Genomic DNA, 23,705 nt, shown 5'->3' on the forward strand with positions numbered 1-23,705 from the left:
CATATCAGTGTCAATATAGATGCCAGCTAGGCCTACCAGTGCTTTCTCCAATGATGCTGGTTATGGCTGAAGGACAATGACTGCCCACCATAGAGTCAGAGAGAGGCTCATTGTAGTTCAGCTGTAGGCAGTTCTGATGCTATGTGGTGTATGTGACGAGTAATACGGTGCAGGGGATGAGGAAAACTCTGACATTAGAAATGGGGGTGTCAGTTGAGAGTCAATTCCTGTTGCTTTTGTACAAACCTGTGCTTGAAATCCATCCTGCTGTGGGTTATCAGGGTTGCTGTTTAATATTGGGTCTCCTGTAGTTGGCAGTTGCCAGTCCTCCTGGTCAGCTAGAGGCTGGTAGTTCTTTTGGCTGGAATTTCCATACTGGTGATCTCTTGATCCTCCGAAAGGCACGCTGTGGGTTACTAAATACTAGCAGGCCTTCAGAGAGCAGGGGTCCATGAGTCTGGTCTTCAGCTAACCACAATTCACCATCCAAGTTCTATTGGAGAATATGCCTTCCCTTTTATTCCCTCACTCTATCCTGATCCTAACAAATGCTCAATACCTGTTTGCAGCAGGGTGGTGATAGTCAGTCAGCCCTAATATTGGGGGTAGGAAGTAGAGTCATGAACCACCTTTTTAGTCACGGGGATATTTTATAGCATGGAAACACTATTTGCTCTCAACTGGAATTTGCCATTCTGCTGTATCAAGCAACTAAACCATGATCAACCCCATATCCTGTAAGCTGGCAGTCATGTACAAGAAAACGTTACTGAAATGGAGATTTGAGATTTCCATGTTTGTTTCAATATTTGTGCAGTTGTATGACAGGATTGCCAGTAATGGTAACTGTACTGGAATGAGGGAGTATTCCCTTGGACTGTATAATTGTCTCCTTTTTTCATTTTTTTTCTCTTGGTTTTTGTCCTGCCATCCTATCTCTCTCTCGACTGTTTGGAATCATTAGTTATCAGGTCATACATTATTGAATGTTGCAGTATTTTTCAGTGGTGCACATTTTTTTGTTAACCAACAGTGTTTTGCTGTCAACAGATTTTCTTCTACAATGTAACTCAATCACCAGAAGAACTCTTTGATTCATCGATCTTAATTAGGGTAAGTTTTCATGGCATATCGCACTAGTCCTATTGTGCACAATTTGAGGCTGGCTTAATGTGTTGCTTTCTGTCTAGGTCTACAACTCTTTTTCACTGCGATCAGATTCCTTAATGGGAGAATTCAAGGTAAGGTTTTTCTTTTCTAATTTCCTTTATTCTACCTATTAACTTCAGTGATCTGTGGGTTCTCTAACTCCATCAGTACAGCTGCTTCTAACTTTCAAACAAAGTTTGTTTTTGGTTTACTAAATCTCCTATTCCTCAATTGCAGCATGCTACTATGAACTTTAAGATGAGACAGTAGGTGACTTGCAAGTAGCTGTTGTTGCTACTGTATTCCCAGTTGCCCTTGAGAAGGTGGTAGTGAGCTGCTGCCTTGAACAGCTATTATCCACATGCTGTAGGTTGACCCACAATACCCTTAGGGAAGAAATTCCAAGATTTAGACCCAGCAACAGTGAAGGAATCTATTTCCAAGTCAGGGTGATTAAGTTAAAAGGGAACTTTTAAAGTGGTGTTTGCATGTATCTGCTGCCCTTGTCCTTCTAGATGGTAGCAGTCATGGGTTTGGAAGGTGCTGTCTAAGGATAACTGGTAAATTTCTCCAGTGCGTTTTGTGGATTGTGCACCGTGCTGCTACGGAGTGTCAGCGGTGGGGGGAATGAATATTTGTTGGGTTTTTGTGGTGCCAATTAGTGGACTAATTTGTCCTAGATAATGTCACGCTTCTTGTGTTGTTGGAACTTCACTCATCCAGGCAATGGGGAGTATTTCAACTCATTCCTGACTTATGCCATGTAGGTGGTGGACAGGATTTGGGAAGTCAGGTCTGCTACTTCACGATTTCTAGCCTGTGACCCATTCTTGGAATAGAATTTTGGGACGAGTCCAGTTCAGTCTCTGGTCATTGGTAACCCCCAGGAGATTCAGCCATGTTAATTATGTGAAATGTCAAGCAGTAATGGTTAGATCCTCACTAAGGATTTCCAGTCAAGTCTGGATATTAAAGTCTTGCTGCATTCAGATATGGATGACTTCAGTATCTGAGTCGTCGAGAGCTGGGTTGAATGTTGTGTGGTCATCTGGGAAAATCCCAACTTTGGACTTTTATTGACAGAAGATCAGTGAAGCAGACTAAAAAAGAAGTTTAGGCCTAGGAAAGTGCCCTGAGGAACTAAAGCGTGCTTGTGGCACAGTGGTAACTTCCCTGCCTTTTGAGCCACCTCCAGCGGTGGGTGATAACCCTGAAAAGATAGGGTAGAAATTTGGTAGTCAGTGGAACTCCAGCAAAGTCCTGATACGAGATAACAGACCTCTGACAACCACCACCATCTTCCTTTTGCGCCAGGTATGACTCCAAGCGGGGAATACTTTACCTTGCTTCCCACAGAGTCTCCCTTTGCTTCAAATTGATTAAAATGCTGCCTTGATATTGGGGACAGTCACATTCTCCTAAAGTCTGGAATTTGGCTCAATTGTCCATGTTTGAACCAAAGTAGTAATGAGGTCAGGAGCTGAGTGGTCCTGGTGGGACCCAAAGTGGGTGTCACCTGAGCAGGTGCTGCTTGGCAGCATTATTGGTGATCTCCTCCATTTTGCTGATCATTGAGAGTGGACTGAGAGGGCAGCAAGTGACTAGGCTGGATTTGTCCTGTTTTTCACTTAGAGCAAACCCGGACAATTTTCTACTTTCAGTGCTTGCCAGTGTTGCACCTGTGATATTATAGCTTTGCAAGAGGCTGAGCAAGTTGTGGAGCACAAGTCTTCACTATTGGAATATTGTCAACGCACATAGCTTCGGCAGTATCCAGTGCCTCCAGCCACTTCTCCAAATCATGTGGAGTGAATCAAATTGGCTGAAGACCGGTATCTGTAATGCTGGGGATGGGTCATCCACTTGGCACTTCTGGCTGAAGATTGCTGATGTATCAGCCTTGTCTTTTGCACTGATGTGCTGGTCTCTTCCACCATTTGAGAATTGGGATATTTGTGGAGCTGTCTCCTCCAGTGAGTTGTTTAATGGCTCTCCTCCATTCACGGCTGGATGTGGCAGGACTGCGGATTTGAATTGTTGGTTGTGGAATCACTTAGCTCAGCTCAGTCTAGCATTTGCTGCTTGTGCTGTTTGCCATGTTGTAGTTTCACTAGACTGTGAATTCATGTAGAGGTATACCTGTGTGGCACTTGGCATGCCCTCCTACCCTCTCCTACACCCTCACTTGAAGCAGGGCTGATCACCTGGCTTGATAGTACTGGTAGAATGGGGCATATGCTATACCATAAACAACATTCAGTTGGATTGCAATTCTACCGATGGACTACAGCACCTCGTGATGCCCAGTCTTGATTTGGTAGGTCTGTTCAAAACCCATCCCATTTAAAATGGTGATAGTGCTACACACTGAGGATTTTGTCTCCAATAACTCATTCACTTTGAAGTGTTCCTCTTGTGTTCTCACTTACTGCTCCATTAGACAATGCTGTTACTAAGTGCCATTACCCTTTGGGAGTTTCTTTTTGCTAAAGATGGCACAAGTAACTTGGAATTTATAATTAGGACTTTTGTTATTAGTAAATATCATACTGTGTTTTTACATTGTGTAAAATGTTAAATGCTGGTGTAAAAATGACTTTCAAAGAATCTTTTTTAAACTTGAAGCCATTTGTAAAAAGATTCCTGAAAACCACAGTTTAAGAATTTCAAAGCTGAATATAATCTTTTTTTTAAAAAAAAAGTAAGGCCTTAACTGCCCTGACTGCCTCACCTTAAGGTTTTTTGAATGCCTTCTCCTCTGTTGAATAATGAGTGGTTAGCAGCTCCAATAAACTTTTTGTTTGAGGATGGACCAAGTTAGGCAACATAGGAAGGCTGTGGTCCTAATCTCCATGGAATAAATTAACATTTATGGCCTGGCTGTCTGCCTTGCAGATTGTGGTGAAATACTCCCAAATGAGCTGGATGTGTCGCTTCAATATCGCTCAAGCTTATTGCCATTTAGTACGAAGCAACATGCTTGACATCCTTGCCCTTCACCACAGAATCTTGATAGCAGCAGTATATACAATTTACAAGAGGTACTGCAGAAATTCATTAACAATCCTTAGACAGCACCTTCAAACTGATGGCCACATTTATCTAGAAGGACAAGAGCAGCAGATAAATGGGAACACCAGGCCAAGTCCAAGTTCCTTTCAAGCCACTCACCATCCTGACTTGGAAATATATCGTTGTCTCTTTGCTGTTGCTGGCTCAAAAATCCTGGAATTTCCTCCCTAATGGCATCTAGTGATAAATGACAGCACATGGACTGCAGCAGTTCAAGAAGGCAGCTCACCACTGCCTTCCCAAGGGCCACGCGGGACAGGCAATGTTGTCATCTCCCATGAGAGAATAAAACATACAAGTTCCCCCTCCCCCATCAAGCCTGATGGATACTCTCCCACTGAATAGCTTCTGCTTTGGTCTTCTGGTAGTCGCAGGAGGAATTGGGATTGGAATTGGCTTCTGAAGTCTCAGTTCCCTCCCTCCATCCCTAACCATTGCTGTTCAATCCAAGATTCTGATGGTTTTGGAGCAGGCTGTGGTAAAGGCAGTCTGTGATTGGAGAATTCTGTAATTCCCATGTACAGAGGTCCAGGCATCCAACAGGCCCTTGCTATGATTGAGTTCTTTGAGGGCAATTTTTACCTGCCACTGCATTTCACTTAGCTGTGTATTTTGTGTGTCTCCCAGTTTGCTGGAATCCTTCCAGGCCTTAGAGGCATTAGTCTTCCTATCACTGCAAAGAGAACATGTGAATCTACTGCACAATTTGTCAATCACTTAAATCGGGTAGGGGAATCCTGAGCATAGAAGCAACTAATGTAGCTTGCTGTGCATAATTCCCAGATAACAACCTGTAGCCTTTTGTGTGCTGCATGAGATTTGTCTGCAAAGCAGTGAATCAGACTTTATTTCAAATTAACCATTTCATTTGTTTTTCAGTTGGACATTGGCTATGTATATGATGAACCTGGTGGGTACTTTTTTTTTTCTTTTCCCTTCCACTTTTCCAAAACTTTGACACTTGTAGGACAAATTGCATACAATTTGTCTGGTCTCCTCCTGATGTGCTGATGCTGTAATTTCTGCATAATTGCTTCTATTGCTTCATGATACTTTCAGTGCTCCTGCTTCAGTGATGTCTTTCCTGTTTCCATTGTGTCTCCTCCCCCTCCCCCTGCCCAAAAATGGGGGGAGAACTGTGGAGTCACAGTGGCAAGAGAACATGGTGCCCAATGAGTTTATCCAATTAATGAACACAACAAGCAGAGTGGGAAGAACTTTGCTGTTAGTTGACTTGTTATTGGGAGTTGGCAGAGACACTCATTGTTCCCAGGGCCTACTGAAATAGGGAAAATGGACCATTTGTTTCAATTCCACTTGCTATCCAGGAATTCCTGCTGGGAATGTGCTATCCAGGAATTCCTGCTGGGAATGGCTAGGGTGCCCATTGCTGAATATCCAGCATGCTCGAAGTGGCTAGGAGCATTGATCTCTCGAGTGTTCGAATGTAAAACCCCTGGTTACAATCAGGCCACACACAAGCATCTCTTTTCTTTCACATGCATGTGCAGCAACTAATAGACAGTACACAATGCTGACAGGAAAGTCAGCAATATAGGTTTGGAAATCATAATCAAATGAACCAAACAGGAGGTGTTCTTTTTCCTGTTTCATGGGATGGTCAGCCTTTGCCCATCCCTAATTACCCTTAAACTAAGTAGTTTCTGGAGTGACCTCTTCACCAGACCAGGTGAAGATGGCAGATTTCTCTCTGACATTCTTAGATCAGACCATAGAATCCATACAGTGTGGGAACAGGCCCTTTGGCACAAGTCCACACCAACCCTTGGAGCATCCCACCCAAACCCATCCACGTAAGCTACACATCCCTGAACACTATGGGCAATTTAGCATGGCCAATCTACCTAACCTGCACATCTTTGGACTGTGGGAGGAAACCCATGCAGACACAGAATGGCGACTGTGAAGTTTGCACAAAGGGTGGAATTGAACCCGGGTCCCTCGCACTGAGGCAGCAGTGCTAGCTACCATGTTGCCCCACAGCTCTTCTCGAACCAGATTGATTTCTCTGGCATTCGATGCTGTTCATGGTGACCGTGAAACCTGAGATTAACTTTCAGTCCCATCCTTCATTTATTATCTTCAATTGAAGTTCCACCAGCTGTACCCCATGAGCTTTGTACTCAAGCCTCTGGATTATTAGACCAGTGACAGTGCCACGACACCACTATCTCAAGTATGACGGCTGGAAACCAGGATTAGATCAACCAGATGCAAGTGTTCTTAATGACATTTTTGCACTGCACTGAACAGTGCAATGTGATCAGCCCAGTTTGCTTTGTTTTTGATAGCCATGCATCAAGAGATGGTTTTTGTAACTTGTGACTGAAATCCTTGTGCCTAAGATGAATCCAGTGCTCATTGCCATGAGCTATTTCTTTATAAAAAGAGCTTTATTCAGCTGTCATGGGACTCTGTCTTTATTCATTCAGGGGAATGAGGGCATTGTTGGCTAGGCCAGCATTTATTCCTTATCCTGAATTGCCCAGAGGGCAGTTGAGTCAACCACGTTGCTGTGGGTCTGGAGTCACATGCAGGCCAGACCAGGTAAAGATGGATAGTTTCTTTCCCTAAAAGACATGAGTGAACCGGATGGGTTTTTCTGACAATCAGCAATGGATCCATGGTCATAATTAGACTCTTAATTCCAGATATTTATTGAATTCAAATTTCACTGTCTGCCATGGTGGGATTCGAACCCAGGTCTCTGGATTAACAGTGCAGTGATAATACCAATAGGCCATTGCCTCCCCGCTCAATTACCAAACACCCTCAGACACCACTTTTAAGATTACCACCCACAGCATTAAAATAAAACTGACCTAGCCCAAGGTTCCGTGTGGTTCACTGTTAATACACCGCATATGTCCCATCTGTCATTCTAGGGAGCTGCCCTTGTTGATGGGCAGCACTCACACCCCCTACTTGTAATTTGGAGGATAGCGAAGATTCAGGCTTCCACTGAGACAGGTTGAGCCTACAATAAGATAATGGAATAGAAATAAGTAAATGTGTGGCTGTTGTAGACAAGTGACTATCAGGTGATCAGTACAGATTTCCTTTTACAAACATCTTTTGAAGAATCAAACATTTCTTGATTCAAAATGTATTAATCCATCAAAGGGCAGAAAGTGACATGTTCTTGGGTGTCCTCAACAATGTAATGATTTCCCTTTGAATGGTTTTCATTGCAATATTTCACTTTGAATTAAAGCAGCTCAAACTAGTGACTGGGCCTTGTTACTTTGAGGGCTCCAGTCGCAATGAGGTAATTTCCCAACCTTTACTCAATCAGATGAGTAATCAAATTCCTTTCTTCACAATTATATCTCCTCCTGTGTTGTCATTTGTAGCTTGATCCATCAATGTATGCCAACTTCTGTAAATCTAACCAATTAGTTCCACTCCTTTCTTGGTGTTTAACCTGTAGCCCTGCAGTCTGTCTTTCTCTGGTTTATCCAGTTCTGTTTTTAAAAACAAAATTATTGAAGCTGCTTCTGCTGCCCTTCATTCCAGATCACAACCGCTCTGTTTTTTGGATGGTTTCCTCTCTCTTCTGAATCTATTGCGCATCAACTTGTATCTTTGCCAGGTCTAGTTTCTCAAGGTTTTTGAAAGCTGTATGATTTTGAATATCTTTGGTTTTTTTATTCCCAAAATCTCCTGTCTGTATTTTAAAAAAAATTTCATTGTACGATCGGACTGCATTCATAATTGCGATGATCCCATATACCTTTTAACTTGTCCTGTATCTCTCTCCCACCTATGTTTTAAAATGTACTTTTTTAGGTTATAATGTCTCCCCTAATTCTTTGAACCAACATGAACTACTTCACCTTCTGTCTGTTTCACCAGTCTACCTCCTGACAGTGACTGTCCTCTTAACTGTTTTCCCCCATTTGAGTTTGGTATCAACTACTTTGAAACCTTTACATTGAACCCTGCTCCTTATTAGTATGCACCATGGAACAATGTCTTAACAGTAGCCTGTTAGTACACTCCTTCCCTCGAGCCAGAAAAACAACTGCTCACCACGTCTTCTTTGTCCCTGAGCTAATTTATATCCATGCAATCACTGCCTTTTTGCTCACTAGTCTTAAGTGGTACTTTATTAACTGGCCACAACAATCCAATTATACACAATATCGCCTCAAAATACTCTATCAAGTCAGTCCAACAGATTTAGCTCTTAACAGATCATTGCTAACTTGCCTGCATTTACTGTTTTTTTTTAATCTCCTTGTGAGAAGTTGCATAACATTTTGAAGTCTTCCATGTCCTTGGGCACCTCTCCTGTTTGTAATGAACATTACAGAAATGTTGCCCAGAGTTTGTGCAATTTTCATCCTTTCTTTCCTTGACTACTTTGTACATGTCCTATTTGACCTACTTTAATTACAGCCAAACTTTTAAGTAGTTTCGCTTTTAAACTTCAATACCTTATCCTTCACTTAAGGTCTCCTTTTTTGGTCCCTCAGTCCCAAACTCCCTTCTGATTACTTTTTTTTTTTTGCTAACTTTTAATTTATCAACAGACTTCTGGGCTAGTTTTGTAACCTGCTAATCTATTTCCATTAACTCAAATTCCCTTCAGTTTTTTCTTTTCTTTTTTCAATTCACCTTGGTTCTCAACTGTGGACCTGATGTTTACCCAAACCCCTTGTTTTCCCTGCTTCATTTCCACCTGTGACTTTAGCCATTCAGGGAGTTCTAGCTTTTCCTTTTTTTTGAATAGAACACGTTTAGTCTGTACCCGAACCATTTCTTAAAAGGCCTCCTTTTGCTAATTACAAATTGGTCATTGGCTCAGTCTGTGTGAGAGCTGGTTGTGGTGCTATAATGGATATTGGAATAAAGACTGCATAATGGTAAATATTTCCTACACTATTGGGCATAACCTAAATTGTTTGAAGATTCTACTTCCGGGCAGTTTAGTATGACTGATGTTGGACAAATCATAATGCTGGTTTTGGTTTTTAATTAACCTACAGGACATGCTATTCTAAGGAAATGGCTTTTGCTTCATGATCCTGAAGACCCAAGTACAGGATCCAAGGGATACATGAAAGTCAGTTTATTTGTCTTGGCGACAGGCGATGAACCTCCGGTAATCACTTTACTTCTGGATTGACTATATATTCATCCTTGAAGAAAGAATAAGGTTTATCCCACGTGATGAATGGTTAAACTGCATCCCAACAACATTGAGCAGTGATTGTGTTTATTGTAGCACAATTTGGTCTCCTGCAAACAACATAATGATCCCAGCAGTGTCCTATCATGGACTGTGACTGAAACTGGATACCAAATGGGCCAGTTCTGAATTATGTTGGACCTATCTGAAGCATAGAATGTTTGTTTGTTTTTTTTTAGGGAAAATAGTGAAGAGTTGTTTTGCTTTAAACAAGATATTCACTGCTTGAAACCAAAACAGACGGGTGAAGGGTGTTCTGAATAATTTGACAGTCCTTCTTTGAAATTTTGCGTTTGGACAGTGGGAGAAAGCTACCACTTGTTTGTTCAATATTAAGGGAGTGTAAATGGTGAGACAGCAGATCAAAGATTAATACCGAAATTATTTCGGTAAAGGACTAATAGTGACAAGTTTTTGTGTGCATAGAGCTGATGATTCTGTATGGTGTTCTTATTCAGTTGATTGTTTACACAGAGGTTTGCAAAAAGTAAATAAAACTTCAAATCTTAAATAGTGCTTGAGCATTTTTGTGGAGGGATTGAGACTCCTTCTCGCTTAATATAGTGATGTGATTGTCTCGATCTGATGCAATTCAATCACCAGATTGGTTATTCCATTATTCAATGCTATTTGCTATTGGGTGCCCCCAAATTTGGTAGAAAGGACGATTTTAATAAGATCTTGGGCCTGTTAAGTGGCACTAGCCCTAGCCGTAATATCACGGGTGAACACCAGTACAATTATCCCTGAAAAGGAGGATGTCACTAACGTAAGTAATCAATCACGTTGAAAGTACTTTGTTTCAGTAAACTTTTTATTTAAGGACTGTTGGACATTTCATTGGCTTTGAGCGATGAACACTGATTTTTGCTCCTGACTGAAAAACAGTGCTAAAATATTGCATGTTGAGGGAATTGCAAAGGTATTAGCTGGAAGTAGGAGGGCATTTGACTTGATTATCTCAAAGCAATACCAGTGTCCTTGATGGGCAGCAAGGCAAAGGGCAGGAGTCCAGGGTGATATTGTGCAGCTCTGGCCTTGGTGTTGTGGTAAAGGTGAAACTTTAAATGAAGAAGTGCATTTTTAAGGAAATAATAAAATGAAATGGTTATGGGGAAAGTATGCTCTGAACTGCATTTAAACTATCATTACACATCCAGGGGCAATAGTGCTGATGGTATCACAGTCCAATATCTCTGCAGTTTCTGATTGTAGTGGGAGGCTTCTGAAGTTGATGAGAGGCAGGAACAGCAAAGTGACATGCTACTTCACTCCAGCCACTATCTGACTTTTAACAGCTTTTTAAAAATGATCTACATTCCCAGGTTGAAAAGAAAGGAGTAAATGAAGAGAATGACGATGTTGAAAGCAACCTGCTTCTCCCTGCAGGTCTCTCACTGCGGTGGGTGACTTTCCTTCTGAAGGTCTACAGAGCAGAAGACATTCCACAGAGTAAGTGACCTTTCTGGTTAAAGGGCAGAATGCAGTACTTTTAGAAACTGAATTTTAAAATATTGCAACCAGCAAAATCCTAATTAGGTTGTGGTATCTGTATATGGATTTGTAAGGGTTAATATTGAGGAATGCCATAAGCCTCACCCACTTAAGGATCTTGGAGTGAGACCTACCATCTGGTGCTCCTTACAAATACTCACTATCAGTCAGAATCCCCACAGTGTGGAGGAAGACCATTCAGCCCATTTGAGCCTTCCCTGTCTGAGACCCAGCACCCCTAACCCCTTCATTTATCATGGATTGCAAGAGGAAACCCACATAGACACGGGGAGAAAGTGCAAACTCCATGCAGTCGCCAGAGGGTGGAATCGAGCCCAGGTCCCCAGCACTGAGGTGGTGGTGCTAACCACTAAGTGACCTTATTGCATCATTGTAATCTGTAACTAGTTGGAAACATGCAAGAAACTATATCTAGCTAACGATCAGGGACTCTCCTAGTCACACCAGCATGTGGTCATGGCCTATTAGACCAAACATGCCCTGTAGTTTGCTCTTTGAACTGAAGGAGGAATATGACTAGTTCTGCCCATGTACACTGCCTTCATTGATCACCTTTCATTTTCCAGTTTATTTACATGCAGTTCATGCATGACATGCAATAAAAATATTTGGTGGGAGAGCAGAAGACCCCAAAAGATGGAAACCTGAAATGAAACCTGGTACCACTTAAATGGGCCTCTATCTGTGGAGAGTGAGAAATGGAGTTGATAGTTCATCAGATGTGCATTGTGCTCCTGCACTTTCTCCACAGATGCTACCTAACAGTTTGCTGGGGCCAGTTAATATTTAATAATGTTCTGCAAGTATTTGAATAGGAAAAGAATAAAGCTCGCTTTGGTCCTCTAGAGAGAACCTGGAGGAATTGGGACAGGTCAGAAGCATTGAACAGGTATTTTCTCAGTCTTCACTGTAAGAGACTTGGTAAACTTCCTAAAGATAATGTAAAAATTGTTTTACTCTTATCCCACTCCAATCAGCATAACCAGAGACTAGGTGCTGTGAAACACATTGTATCTAAAGCCTGCCAAGTTTGCAGGACTTGATGGCCCATATGAGGGTCTTAAAAGAAGTGTTGACACAGGTTGCAAGTTGCCACAATTGCTTGGATTATGAAAGCTACCAAATGGATTGGAAAGCAACAAAAATAACACCCTCCCTCCAAGGGGAGGAAAGTGGGGAAACTGTATAGGTCTAAGATCTCTAGTAGAGAAGGTACCACAATCCATTGTAAATGGGTTTATGGTGGTCTGCTTTGAAGATTGTGATTGATCGTGTAGAGTAAACAAAGCTTTGAAAGGGAAATGGTGTTTACTTAATCTACTAGAGTCTTGCACAAAAGTAACATCCACAGTGAATGGAGGGGAACTGCTCTTCCCCCTATGTCCAGTGTCCCAGGCTGCTTTTGTTGATAGTAGCCATCCTATAGAACCCTTTCAGTTGATCCAGATTAAACAGGAGAGGTCATGAGAAGCAGGTCAGAGGTGACAACGCATGCATCTGTGTGGGAGATGAGATCTAAATTGATCTCTATCTGCTCTATAATGGTGTGACCGTTTGAAATTACTGTTGGATACAATCCATCTTGATCAAAGAATATTCTTGGGTTTTTTCATTTTAGTGGATGATGCCTTTGCTGAAACTATGAAGTCAATATTTGGAGCCGGGTCTGATAAGAAAAATCTTGTGGACCCATACGTGGAAGTTGGCTTTGCTGGGAAAAAGGTGAGAATCTGGTTGTCCATGTTCTGACTATTTTTGGGGAGTGGAAGTTTAGCTTGCTAGTATTGTCCTATGGGATGTAACACTGATGTTTTATATTGCTGTAGCTCTGTACAAAGATTATAGAGAAAAATGCCAACCCTGAATGGAATCAAGCAATCAACCTTCAAGTCAAGGTAGGATCTGCTTCTTTTCATTAACTGCAGTTACTGTTTTTGGTATGTTGGATGTTGTGACATTGGTCATGCTGAGTCAGAAGTAGTTCCCATGCTTTTTTTTTATTGCCCACTCATTTAGTTGTTCTGTTGCTAAGTTGATCTAATGTTTACTTTTTTTGCCTGAGAAACTGTTGGGCAGATGCAATACCTTGGCACTGCTGGAAGATGTGCCTCAGATGCATTGGTGATCTAGGCCTGGTACCAAATTCAAGGTCAATGTTGACATAGGTGGGCTTTGGTACTCCATGTTAGTGATTAAAAATTGACACGCAATATGACAAGGGAGTAAATTAAACATTAATACGTTCTTGCAACATTTTAAGTCATGGATCTTCTGTAGCCTTTGAACATAGGTTTTGAGTAACATTCAGGAGAATAGAATTAAATATAAAGAACAGCTAAAACATTAAGGTAATTGAGCTCCCCCATTTCAAGGTCTGTTGTGGTTTTTTTTGTCCTAACTTTCCATGGGGTTAAGCTGCTTTGTCCATATTTAAAATAAAAACTTGCTCAGCAAACTTAATTCCATTGGTACCCCCATCCAACCAATAGAAGAAAGCACTCTTATATTGAAGTAACTGGAGAATGTAATAAGTTTGACTGCAGGAAGTCAAGTGGTGCCTACAAGTGCATGGAGATGGAAGGTTTCCTTTAAAATTTTATCTGAATGAGAATCTGTGAAATGCACAGTAGACATTCACCACTCTTAATGTTTGAGAACACAAAGTAACAGCTAAATGTCCCATTCATTTAATTTGGTCTATATTCAATAGGAGGCCAATGATAGGTCAAAATAGCATCACACTGCACCCCACTTCCATTAGTGCAGTGTTAGCATGAACCTCGATCCTTTGCTTATCTATCCAAACTTGTATTTTCTGAGGATGCAAATTGACACAGTAGTCTTGTTTTCTTGTTCAAACACGTGATAAGTTCCTTTAACTTTTAGACTTGGTCTGCAATTTTCCAAGTCGGAGCTGTTGGTGTACAAGTTACAAAGGATGCACTGAGTTGTTGGTCAAGTTGATGTTTAGTCAGGTGGGCTTTCCTCATAAGTAGAACATTAGCATGCTGTAGAAAATACTTTGAAATTTCTAAATTGATGTTTGTTTTGAAATTTTAATATTGACTTAAGATTTTAAAATCTGTCTTGCTTTATTAAACTTGAATCTGTTAATACTAAGTGGAGTGTTTATTGCTTGTTCTGATGAGCAGTGTGAGCATCCTTTTTTATCTGGTTGACTCTCTGCTCTATATTGACACATGACTTGGCAGTGTAACCATCATGTTACCTTTGACCCATCAGATCCACACACCTTCCACCTCTCCAAAACAAACCCAAGAAATGCTTGGTGAGATGTGTATGATATGCAAGTAGTTAGCTGTTCAGTTTCACATCCCATGATAACAGTACTTCTGATTAGATGCCTTCTATAAATATAATTTGAAAAAGACCTATTTCCCAAGTAAGCAGCTACTTTTTTGTCCTCTCCATCCTGCAGTTTCCATCTATGTGCGAAAGACTAAGTTTGACTCTGTTTGATTGGTGAGTATGAAGCAAAAACTTTCATTGCTTGTGTATTGAATTTAATAAAAAAATTATTACACTATTTTTGGGTATGTTAAGTAGCAGTTACTAATGGTGAACAGTAAAAGCAGCCAATAAGTGAGGGAACAGTGAAATACTTTTTTAAATGGAAGGTGACAAAATTGTTGCCTGTTTCAACCTATTTTCAATGCTGCCATTCTTTAACAAAAGATTGGTTTACATAAGTCATTAATGCTGCTTGAACAGTAGACAACTTTTTTGATAGGGTTAATTTGTAGTTTAAGCAGCAATTTAATTGTACTACATGTAATATTTTATTTCAGTTTCTTGTTTTTAGTATGGCTTCTTCAATCCTTCGTACAGGTTCAGGCCAGACTTGTAGATTTGTTTTAAAGTTGATTAGCAATACATACAATCCATGCCCTGTGTTGCACTAGCACAGGACTGCGGCCAGATGGGAGGCTGATGAGCAGCTTTGTTTTTAAGGGCAGGATATGGCAGAGGGGTGCAAAATCGACACTTTAGATTTGCCTTGCGTGGCTTTCAGCTGGGGCTTTTTTGCCTGTGCAGTTCCCAGAATCTTCAGCACATAGTTTTGCACTCTTTTTGGTTCAAGTATGTTTTGGACATGACACTGTCTGCTGAGCATTTTCTGTCTGACCTTGAGTTCCCATATCGAGTTCACACAGTAGATTTGTCTAGCAGATCAGTAGGTTGGATGTTCAAAGCATGGCAGACAGTGTTGTTTCCCTTTTTTTTTTTTTAAAATATGCAAGGATAAAGATACAGAATTCCTGCATCCCTGCCCCACCACCTTCAAACTGAGGTAATTATTACCGAGTAGCTCTGATCTCTGGTTTGTACGAGCATTGTAATTAGGTGCAAAATTTTCATCTGAATAATTTCCACTTTGGTACGTACCATGTTTGGGCCATTCACTGGTTCAAATACCAGTCGGAAGTGAAATAACATGGTTTCTGCTAGCACAGTGATTGCAGTGGAAATCTGGTCAGAGTTCAGTTCTTATCCTCTAGTGGTGGTTATCCAGGGACCCACCTGAGGTCTATAAATGAGAATTACTGTGGTGTTTTAGTTTCTGCAAATGTCAAAACTGGCCAATATCTTCCAGGGATCGGATGACCAGGAATGATGCTATTGGAACAGCATTTTTGTACCTCTCCAGGATAGCATCATCTGGAGGAGAAGTTGAAGGTTAGTGTTTTCAGTAGCCTGTTACTCAGTTATTTCCAGCTGGAAAGCTTCCCTGCGGATTCTGGAGAGAAGATAATTTTGTCCAACTGAGTGAAAGTATTTAAGGATCTGATGTGGGACTGCTGTATTTTTGAATGTTAATCTCTGTTGGAATTTTTAGAAGCTGTAAATATGCAGCCTTCAAGGGTAGTCAGTGGTACCATGGTACCAGGGACCAGTCAGTCAAGAGGCCCAGACTAATGCATGGCAGTTAGTCAAATTTGATTCTGTAAGTAAATCTGGGATATACTTTTTGGTAGTGGAGCTAGGAACTGGCCTAACTTTTTTAAAGAAAAATACATTCCCTGGTTCACTGATGTCCTATTGGACAAGTAAATCTGTGTAGCAGCTTAAATAACTAAGTGAGCCATTCAGCTCAAGCACTATGAGGGAGGAACATGCCTGACTTTTCCAGTGATGCCCACACATCACAAATGTATGACTCGATACAAATCTAACCTCCTTTCTGAATGTATATGGCTGGCTACGTGTTGCCACTATATGGATCACTGTTACCTAATGTATCCCTTATTTGGTTTAGATGCCAATCTATGTTCTCCCATTACATAATGGCCACTGGAGAATGTAAGACTTCATTCCAGTGATTGCTTGCATGCCATGTCATGAAAATATTATGAAATGTCTGAAATACTTCAGCTTTTGAAAGGGGTTTCCAATTGTGATTGCTGCAAAAGGGTTGCACTTTAATAGTCAATTTTCTTAAAGCAGCAGGTTTCCGATATGCAGAAGTCTTAGTGCCAAATTTGCTGCAGCAATAAGATAATCACAGGTTACTGAAGACCTGCTGTTGCATGTCCCATTTTGTTTTTCTTTAAGTATCAATGAATTTTCAATCAGTCTTCCAGTTGTTTTCCCTTTGATTTCCTCAAAGCTGGAGCCTGACATCAAAGAACTTCAGAAGGCAATCAGCAGGTTGTTTCAATTGATTCAAACAGTTACTGCTGAAACTGGAAATAATTGACTGAGGATCAAGCCAGTAGTGACGTTTGTTTGTTTGTTTTTGGTTCCTCTTGCTTTTCTTTCCCTTCTCATTCCTTCTCTACCTATTTTAATAACCTCACATTCAACAAGTCCTTTATTTGGACAGAGACTGTAATATTGTCAGAGAATTGATTTAGTCCTGCACCATACTGAGGCACTTTATATGCTTTCCTTCAGCCCTAACGATCTGCCACATGTACAAGAATCCTGCATTTCACTATATGGTCTGTGGTGCAGTGGTCATGACCCTACCCTGAGCCAGAAGCTTGGATTCTAGTTGTCTTGTCCGTAGCTGCATTCGTAACCAACATATTTCACTGCATGCTTAAGGCAAAGAGATGTTCCTCCAGCAGCCTCTTCCAGGAAAAACTGGCATTAGAAGCAGCACAAGCCTTGTCAACTTCATGAAGGAAAGTCTCCAAATTTCACAGAATCCCAACAGTGCAGATAAAGGTCATTCACCCCATCAAATCTGCATGGATTCTCTAAAGAGCATCCCACCCTATCCCTATAACCCCAGACTTTCCCCATGGCTTGTCCACCGAGACCCCACATCTTTGGACTGTGGGAGGAAACCGGAGACCCACACAGATGCCAGGAGAATATGCAATCTCCCCACACAGTAGCTCAAGGTTGGAATTGCATCGAGTCCCTGGCACTGAGCAGCAGTGCTAACCATTTGAGCCACCGTGCTGCTCCCAAAGCATGGCGTTGTATTTATTCACACAACTCCACTCTTGCTGGTTTTACAAGAAAATGAAGTATACAGCTCGAGGTTAAGATTATTTAAATGTATAAATATTACAAATCACACGTTTCTCCCATAACTTTCATCTCTTGAAAAGTATTCTGATTAAGAAATGTACCAGGCAAGATGCTAGTAACATTTTTTTAAAAATTGTGCTCCCAAACACTGCTGGGAATCTGATAATACAATGTTGAGGATTCCCATATTGTAGGCTTTTTATGGTCCATTCTCTAAATGAGAATGTGAGAATATTTATTTTGTACACAATCTAGTGACAAATTTTGTAGCAAGTTACTGCTGCAAACATCTTTGACTTTTTTAAAAAAAAAAAAGTGGTCTACAAACTTGTATCTGCCATTTTAAATATATGATAGTGCTTTGTGTTTTAGTTGTTTTTAACCTTGGAACTGGAACGTTGTTAATACAAAGCACTGTAAAAGCTGCTTTTTTTTGTTATTATAGCATCTTGAAGCTGAAGGGTAAGGTACATCCTGGATGAATGAACCATTGTTTAGCAACATCTAATTTGGAAGTCTTTTTGAATTAACTGAACAGGTTATCAAATTACCATAAGTTTGTTTTTTTGACGAATTGTTTTCTAGTCAAACAATTAAACCCACATAGTTTGTTCACCCCTTCCTTCCCCACCACTACCACAAACCTCCTTCCAGGATTTTCTTGTTGGCTAACTACTAGAAAAAATGTTTCCAGGGTGTGTATTATTTTATAAACCATCTTTTTCTAGACCCCCCAAGAAGCTCACATACTGTGAAGAGCAAGCCAGGTAAATTGCTTCCAAACCACCTTTACTTTGTCCTCAAACTAATGGTATGGAGGTATCCAACAGCCTGTAAATGACACTTTTTTTTTTTCACTTTCTCCTATGTCCCTAACTCACAAGGTGCTTGGTTTCACTTGATGATTGGCATTACAGTATGGAAGAAATGAGAATCTGATCTCGCAGTTGCACAGTGGTGGTACATGTGGGTGCACGCATATGCAGTATAAACGAATTATGAACCTGGTTGTACACTCTGCCTACAACATTTAGTGAATGGTTGATGACACTTCACTCTTTGTAATGTTCTAACTTATTTTTCTTTCCTACAATCCAGATGATGAGGGAACTGGGGCTTCTCCAGCCATTGAAGGTTTATTTCTTGGTCTAATCTTTGAACCTCCATTGCCAAAAGAGGGCTTGGGGTTGGTGGGAAGCTATATACCATGTACACATCATGCATTGTGGAATGGGTGAATTTGGCTCAAATGATACAGCATACTGAGACTTCTGGCAATGGATATTTTCATACATGATGCTGTTGGACTTGAGCTTCTTTAGCTGGCTTGGCAATCTTTTCTTTCCATTTAAGTTCTGCTATCTAAAGTACTGATTTCATCAGTTTTCTTCTGCTGTAGGCCCAGCTGTGCATTTAAGTGGTAACATTTTACACTTTGAATTTCATGCAAGTGTCAAATTGGAATTGAAAGTAACACTAACACTGTTTTTAACCATCCAAATGAAACACTTTTTGTAGGCTTTCTTCCTTTCCTTTTTTTTTTTTAAGCCATTTGTCCTCCATGTGGTACCTCCCATTGAGTTATGCTATTTCTTGGCAGCTCAGCTGTCCAGTAGTTTGGTCACTTTGCAACTGGGAGCCAGCTCAGTGCAAACTAATACTATCTGTAATCTCTCAGTAAGGTTACTGGGCAACACTTAGGCCAGTTCAAGTTTGCATTTCTGTTCTAAATCCAAGAATGTTGAAGATACTTGTGATACGAATCTGCATTAACTAACATTGTCCACATAATCGTGGGCTGCCTGGTGCGTACGCTGTACACTATGTATATAATACTCCAGGAGCAGTCTCTCTAAGGCTTGTACAGCTGTGGCAATATTTGTTTGTTTTTTTTCTCAGTAAAAGGATCGAACATGAAGGCACATGTTTCGTGATTTGCATGGAGTAGTTGAGGCCTGTAAAGCACTGCCTGATAGTGTAGTGGAGGCATTCAAGAGGGCATTAGAAGATTATCTGAGTTGAAGCAATGTGTACGGTTATGGGGTGAAAAAAGCAGGAAATTGCAGACAATAGGCCAGATGACATCCTCCTGCCATTGAAACCAATGTTATTCACTTTGCAGTAAGGAACATTTATTCATCGGATGATTAGTGCCCATCGTGGTAATTTTGGTGCGTAGATAACTTGGTTCCCGGTTATCTGAAAGAATTTTAAGTCTGAGGTCTTCCTCCGTTTGCTATTCTTGGTGACTTTGTTAACATGTCTGTCCTTAATTTCATTCCTGCTCAACTTTGTGAAGCAAAATTTTGCTCTGCTATCCATTATCAAAGTGAAATATGGAATTCCATCATGCCACTAAAATGCACAGTGAACCTACTTCTGGCTAAATGCTACATAAATTGCATGCAAGCATTTTGCAATCCAGATCAGCTTTTTGCTTTGTGCTTGATGTTCCACAGAAACTCTTAAATCATGACTGTACAATGTGTATAAATGACTGATCAAGATTAGACACAATTGCTGGTTATTACTTTATCTTTTGTTTAATGTCGTTTCAAAGAATTAGTCAACTCAAGTAAAATTTATTCCTAGGCATGAATTAGAATATCTTTCTTGCTTTCTTTCTTTCTGTCTTTTTTTTCTGTTTCATTCTGCTTACTTTTTCTTTTTGACCTTCCTTTTGTGGGATGGTTTATTTTGAGTGATGGGTTTAAAATAACTGACCAATTGGGGTTTAGTGCATGATTTTAAAAAAACCTTGAGTAAAGTAGATTGAGCAACTTTTGATTTGAGTTTAGACTGTAGTTTTGTGTTGGGTCCTATCTCCTGCACAAGTAAATGGGGAACATTCACTAATGGGAAGAACAATGGGCTGTGAAACCATCTGCCAACTCAATGAAATTCTATGAAAGTGATAAGCCAGCCTTATGACCATGTTCAATAGTGAGAAAGAAGGACCAACCAAACAGACTGTATATTGCTGTTTGATGTTAAACTGTCCAGGAACTTCAACTCTCCCTAATGCACCTTGTTTCAGTGATGCTTTGTTTTGAAGCAGCATTGACTGTCTATGCGATCCAGTGGTTTGGCAATTGAAGGGAACTGGAACAATATCTTTAGCAATAAGTTGCGCGTGCATGTAAAACAAATTAAATGTCTTCTGTATAATTAGCAGGCACACTTATCCATCTCCCTACGTTAAATTTTCTGTTTTCCCAATCTTTCTCTTGCTGAGAATAGCTCTTGGACCTTGGGGTTCATTCAATTATTAAATGATTTGTTTCTATTAGTTTTAACAAATCTTGAAAATGAAAAGTCTTCTGAATCATAACATTTTGCTATGCTGTGTTCAGTTCAGTTTCCCAGGCTCCTGTCTTCAATATCTTATTTCATCACCTCATCTGTTTTAGCCACTTAATCTTCCTGTCTCCTTTTCTCAGTTTTATCACTGATAGCAGACCCAGGATGACTTGCTTCTTGACTTTCTACCTCTCCTTGAATATCCTTTCCAGATAGCACTTGATGCATGGCCAACAAGTGCTGCTGCTAACACAGGTCTTATTGTTCTTTTGTATTAAGGATGGATATAATTTCATTCTCTTGTACTTCCCTGTTACTCTGAAATGCAACATTTTTACAAGCTCTTCCAGACAAAACATCAGCATGTTTGCTCATGAATTTGAATTTTTAAACTTTTATTGAAGATTTTTAAGCCAATTGTGTCTATCCCTTGAATCTGTCTTGTATTTTCCTTTTAAATAGTGTGCTGGAAATACACAGGTCAGACAGTGTCTCTGGTGAACAACAGCGAGTTGAAGTCTCTGGATGAGAGAACTTTCTCATCAGACCCGAAATGTTAACTTCTTTTGTTTCTCTCCACAGATGCTGGCTGACCTGCACAGCATTTGGATTTCCAGCATCAGCAACATTTCGGTTTTACAGTTGATTAATTTTGTGGTAGCAGTAAAAGTCTGTTGGTTTATCAAGTTCGGTATAGCTACATGCTTTCTGTTTAAACTGGTTTATGTTAAACTGGGTTCTGGCTAGATGATTCCAATGCAGCATTTTTTGTAATTTTGTCGATTTTAATATTTGGCTTCAGATTTTTTGCCCGTGGGGCCTCAGCATTGCACATCTGTTGAAGGGGAAGAGTGAACATTTTGACTTTTCCAACAAAGATAGTGATGTATTTCCAGTTTCGGGTGAACTTGAATCATGGAAAATTAACTTTGGAGAAGAGAGATCAATCTCCAGTTTCTTGCCTTTCCTTCTCTCTCCCTACTTGTTCAGGGTGGGTGGGGAGACGGAAGTCCCATTGCACCCAGTGGTGTGATGGGAACTTTTTATGGACTAGACCAAACCCCACCCCCTCACCGATTTTATATTAAGAAGGTGGCCTAGATCCTAACTTTCTTATTTTAAAAGGTGAGTGTGAAGTGTTGCATTCCAGATGGAGTTCAATTGGTCAAACTACTTTGTTAAACAAAACATACTTTATTTTTACGCTACAGTTAAAATACATAAAAATTGGCTATAAAATGGTTAACATTTCAATTACCAATTGTTCCAATATATTAACCTCCCATAAACTCTCCCATGGCAATTCTACCAGCTAGAAGAGAACCCCAGTTTCTCGATATAACAGGTTCCACATCCAGTTGCAAGACCCCAGCAACTACAAAGTAAAATTTTTTAAAAATCCTAGTTCTATGGGAGTTTGATTCCACCCATTCAGGCTGTTCCGACAGTCCCAACTTGCTTTTAGAAAACCCCTAAGGCGCCTCGGGCTCTTTTAGTGACTTTGAGCTGACTGCTCAGTGCCTCTTTCTCCACTCTTCACTTAAAAGGACAAAATACACCTCTTAAAGCTGTAATATAGTCACAAACTGATCAGCAACTAACAACAAAGGGATAGTTGATATGCAAGATTTTCTTGTAGAAGTTGCAATAGTGAGCAGCAAATATAAATGGCTTATTGCCTGGCCCACGAAATTATTTAAGGATAGGCAAATATTATTCCATCTGGTACTAATTAAAATGAACTGACATTCCTCTTTTCCCACTTATTTCCCAACCCAACTCTAATCCAGCATTAGTTCTATTTGTTGCTGAACTAAATGAATGGGGTTTCCGTTTGGTACTCTAGTCAAGGAAAAAATTGCTCTTAGCTTGAAAGCATTACTCTAAGAACTTGAGCTTAAACTTTACTGCTGAAGAAGATAATTAGCAATGCATTCCAGTACTCTTGAATTTCCAATGATAAACTTTGAACCTTTTTGAGTTTGACCAACCTCATTTTATTGCAAGTGCATTTCATGCATCTGCGCATATGCTTACAAACTAACATACTAACTGAACTTGAGAACATCTGTTTTCCAAGTGCCTGCAAAGTATGATCAACTTCTGTTTTGATAGGTGACACGGGAGATGAGGAAGTAGGATTTCTTCCAGCTTTTGGGCCATGTTATGTAAACTTTTATGGGAGCCCCAGGGAATACACTGGCTTTGCTGATCCTTACGAGGATTTAAACTATGGAAAGGTTAGTTAGATGTGATTTAGTTTGGTACTCTATATGCATTAACTAAGTGAAAATGCATTGCTTCTTTTCACCAAGGAACTTGCTATTGTGTGTGACTTAATTGTTGGGTGATGTGAATGTGGAAGTCCACGTGTGTGAACCTGTATATTGTTTGACATCATTGACTGTCTTGTTCAAATGACGTGATTGAAAATAAATACCATGCTGAACATTTTTTTTTTTGCAGCAAACACTGGCACATTCAGTTAATTTACATATTGCACTGATATTCCTGGCTGTTACTCCATATTTGCAAAGACCCTTTTTTATGGTCTAGACTCAATCAATTGTATAACTCAAGACTGGCGACTTGGATGGTGAGCAGGTTCAATGCACACCCACAACACACTCAACATGTCCCTGATCTTTATGAATCTGACCAATCACTGCATTACTGAACTGGCTGTGTCCCTGGCTCTTGAAAGAGTAACCTTCAGAAGTTTGGCAGGTCTGCAAGTTGCAACCAGTTGTGTGCAGCAGGAAATTGTCACTGCAAAGTGTTTTTTTTTATCCCCACTAGGGTCTGTTCTGTCTTGTTTCATTTTGTTAATTATAAAAGTAAACATCACATCCAAAAGATAAATTTGGGCCTCCATTCACCAGAGCTATTGATCAGCCTAACCATTTGATCACTCTTTGCCCTCCCACCTCTTCCCGCGCACACCCCCCCC

The 23,705-nt window shown here is 40.4% G+C and overlaps 1 protein-coding gene across 1 annotated transcript in view; it reads left to right on the forward strand.

Annotated features, from left to right (window-relative positions):
• Positions 1-23,705, forward strand: part of LOC109936026 (myoferlin) — a 194,232-nt gene that overhangs the window by 51,914 nt on the left and 118,613 nt on the right. Inside the window, exons 8-18 of the mRNA XM_048609170.1 lie at positions 1,051-1,113; positions 1,191-1,241; positions 5,101-5,131; positions 9,234-9,349; positions 10,762-10,888; positions 12,570-12,673; positions 12,778-12,846; positions 14,391-14,434; positions 15,567-15,649; positions 18,184-18,222; positions 22,871-22,995. Of these exons, the coding sequence (XP_048465127.1) occupies positions 1,051-1,113; positions 1,191-1,241; positions 5,101-5,131; positions 9,234-9,349; positions 10,762-10,888; positions 12,570-12,673; positions 12,778-12,846; positions 14,391-14,434; positions 15,567-15,649; positions 18,184-18,222; positions 22,871-22,995 (852 nt within the window). The remainder of the gene's footprint in view (positions 1-1,050; positions 1,114-1,190; positions 1,242-5,100; positions 5,132-9,233; positions 9,350-10,761; positions 10,889-12,569; positions 12,674-12,777; positions 12,847-14,390; positions 14,435-15,566; positions 15,650-18,183; positions 18,223-22,870; positions 22,996-23,705) is intronic.

Source organism: Rhincodon typus, chromosome 20 (assembly GCF_021869965.1).
Source record: "Rhincodon typus isolate 14 chromosome 20, sRhiTyp1.1, whole genome shotgun sequence".
NCBI lineage: Eukaryota > Metazoa > Chordata > Chondrichthyes > Orectolobiformes > Rhincodontidae > Rhincodon > Rhincodon typus.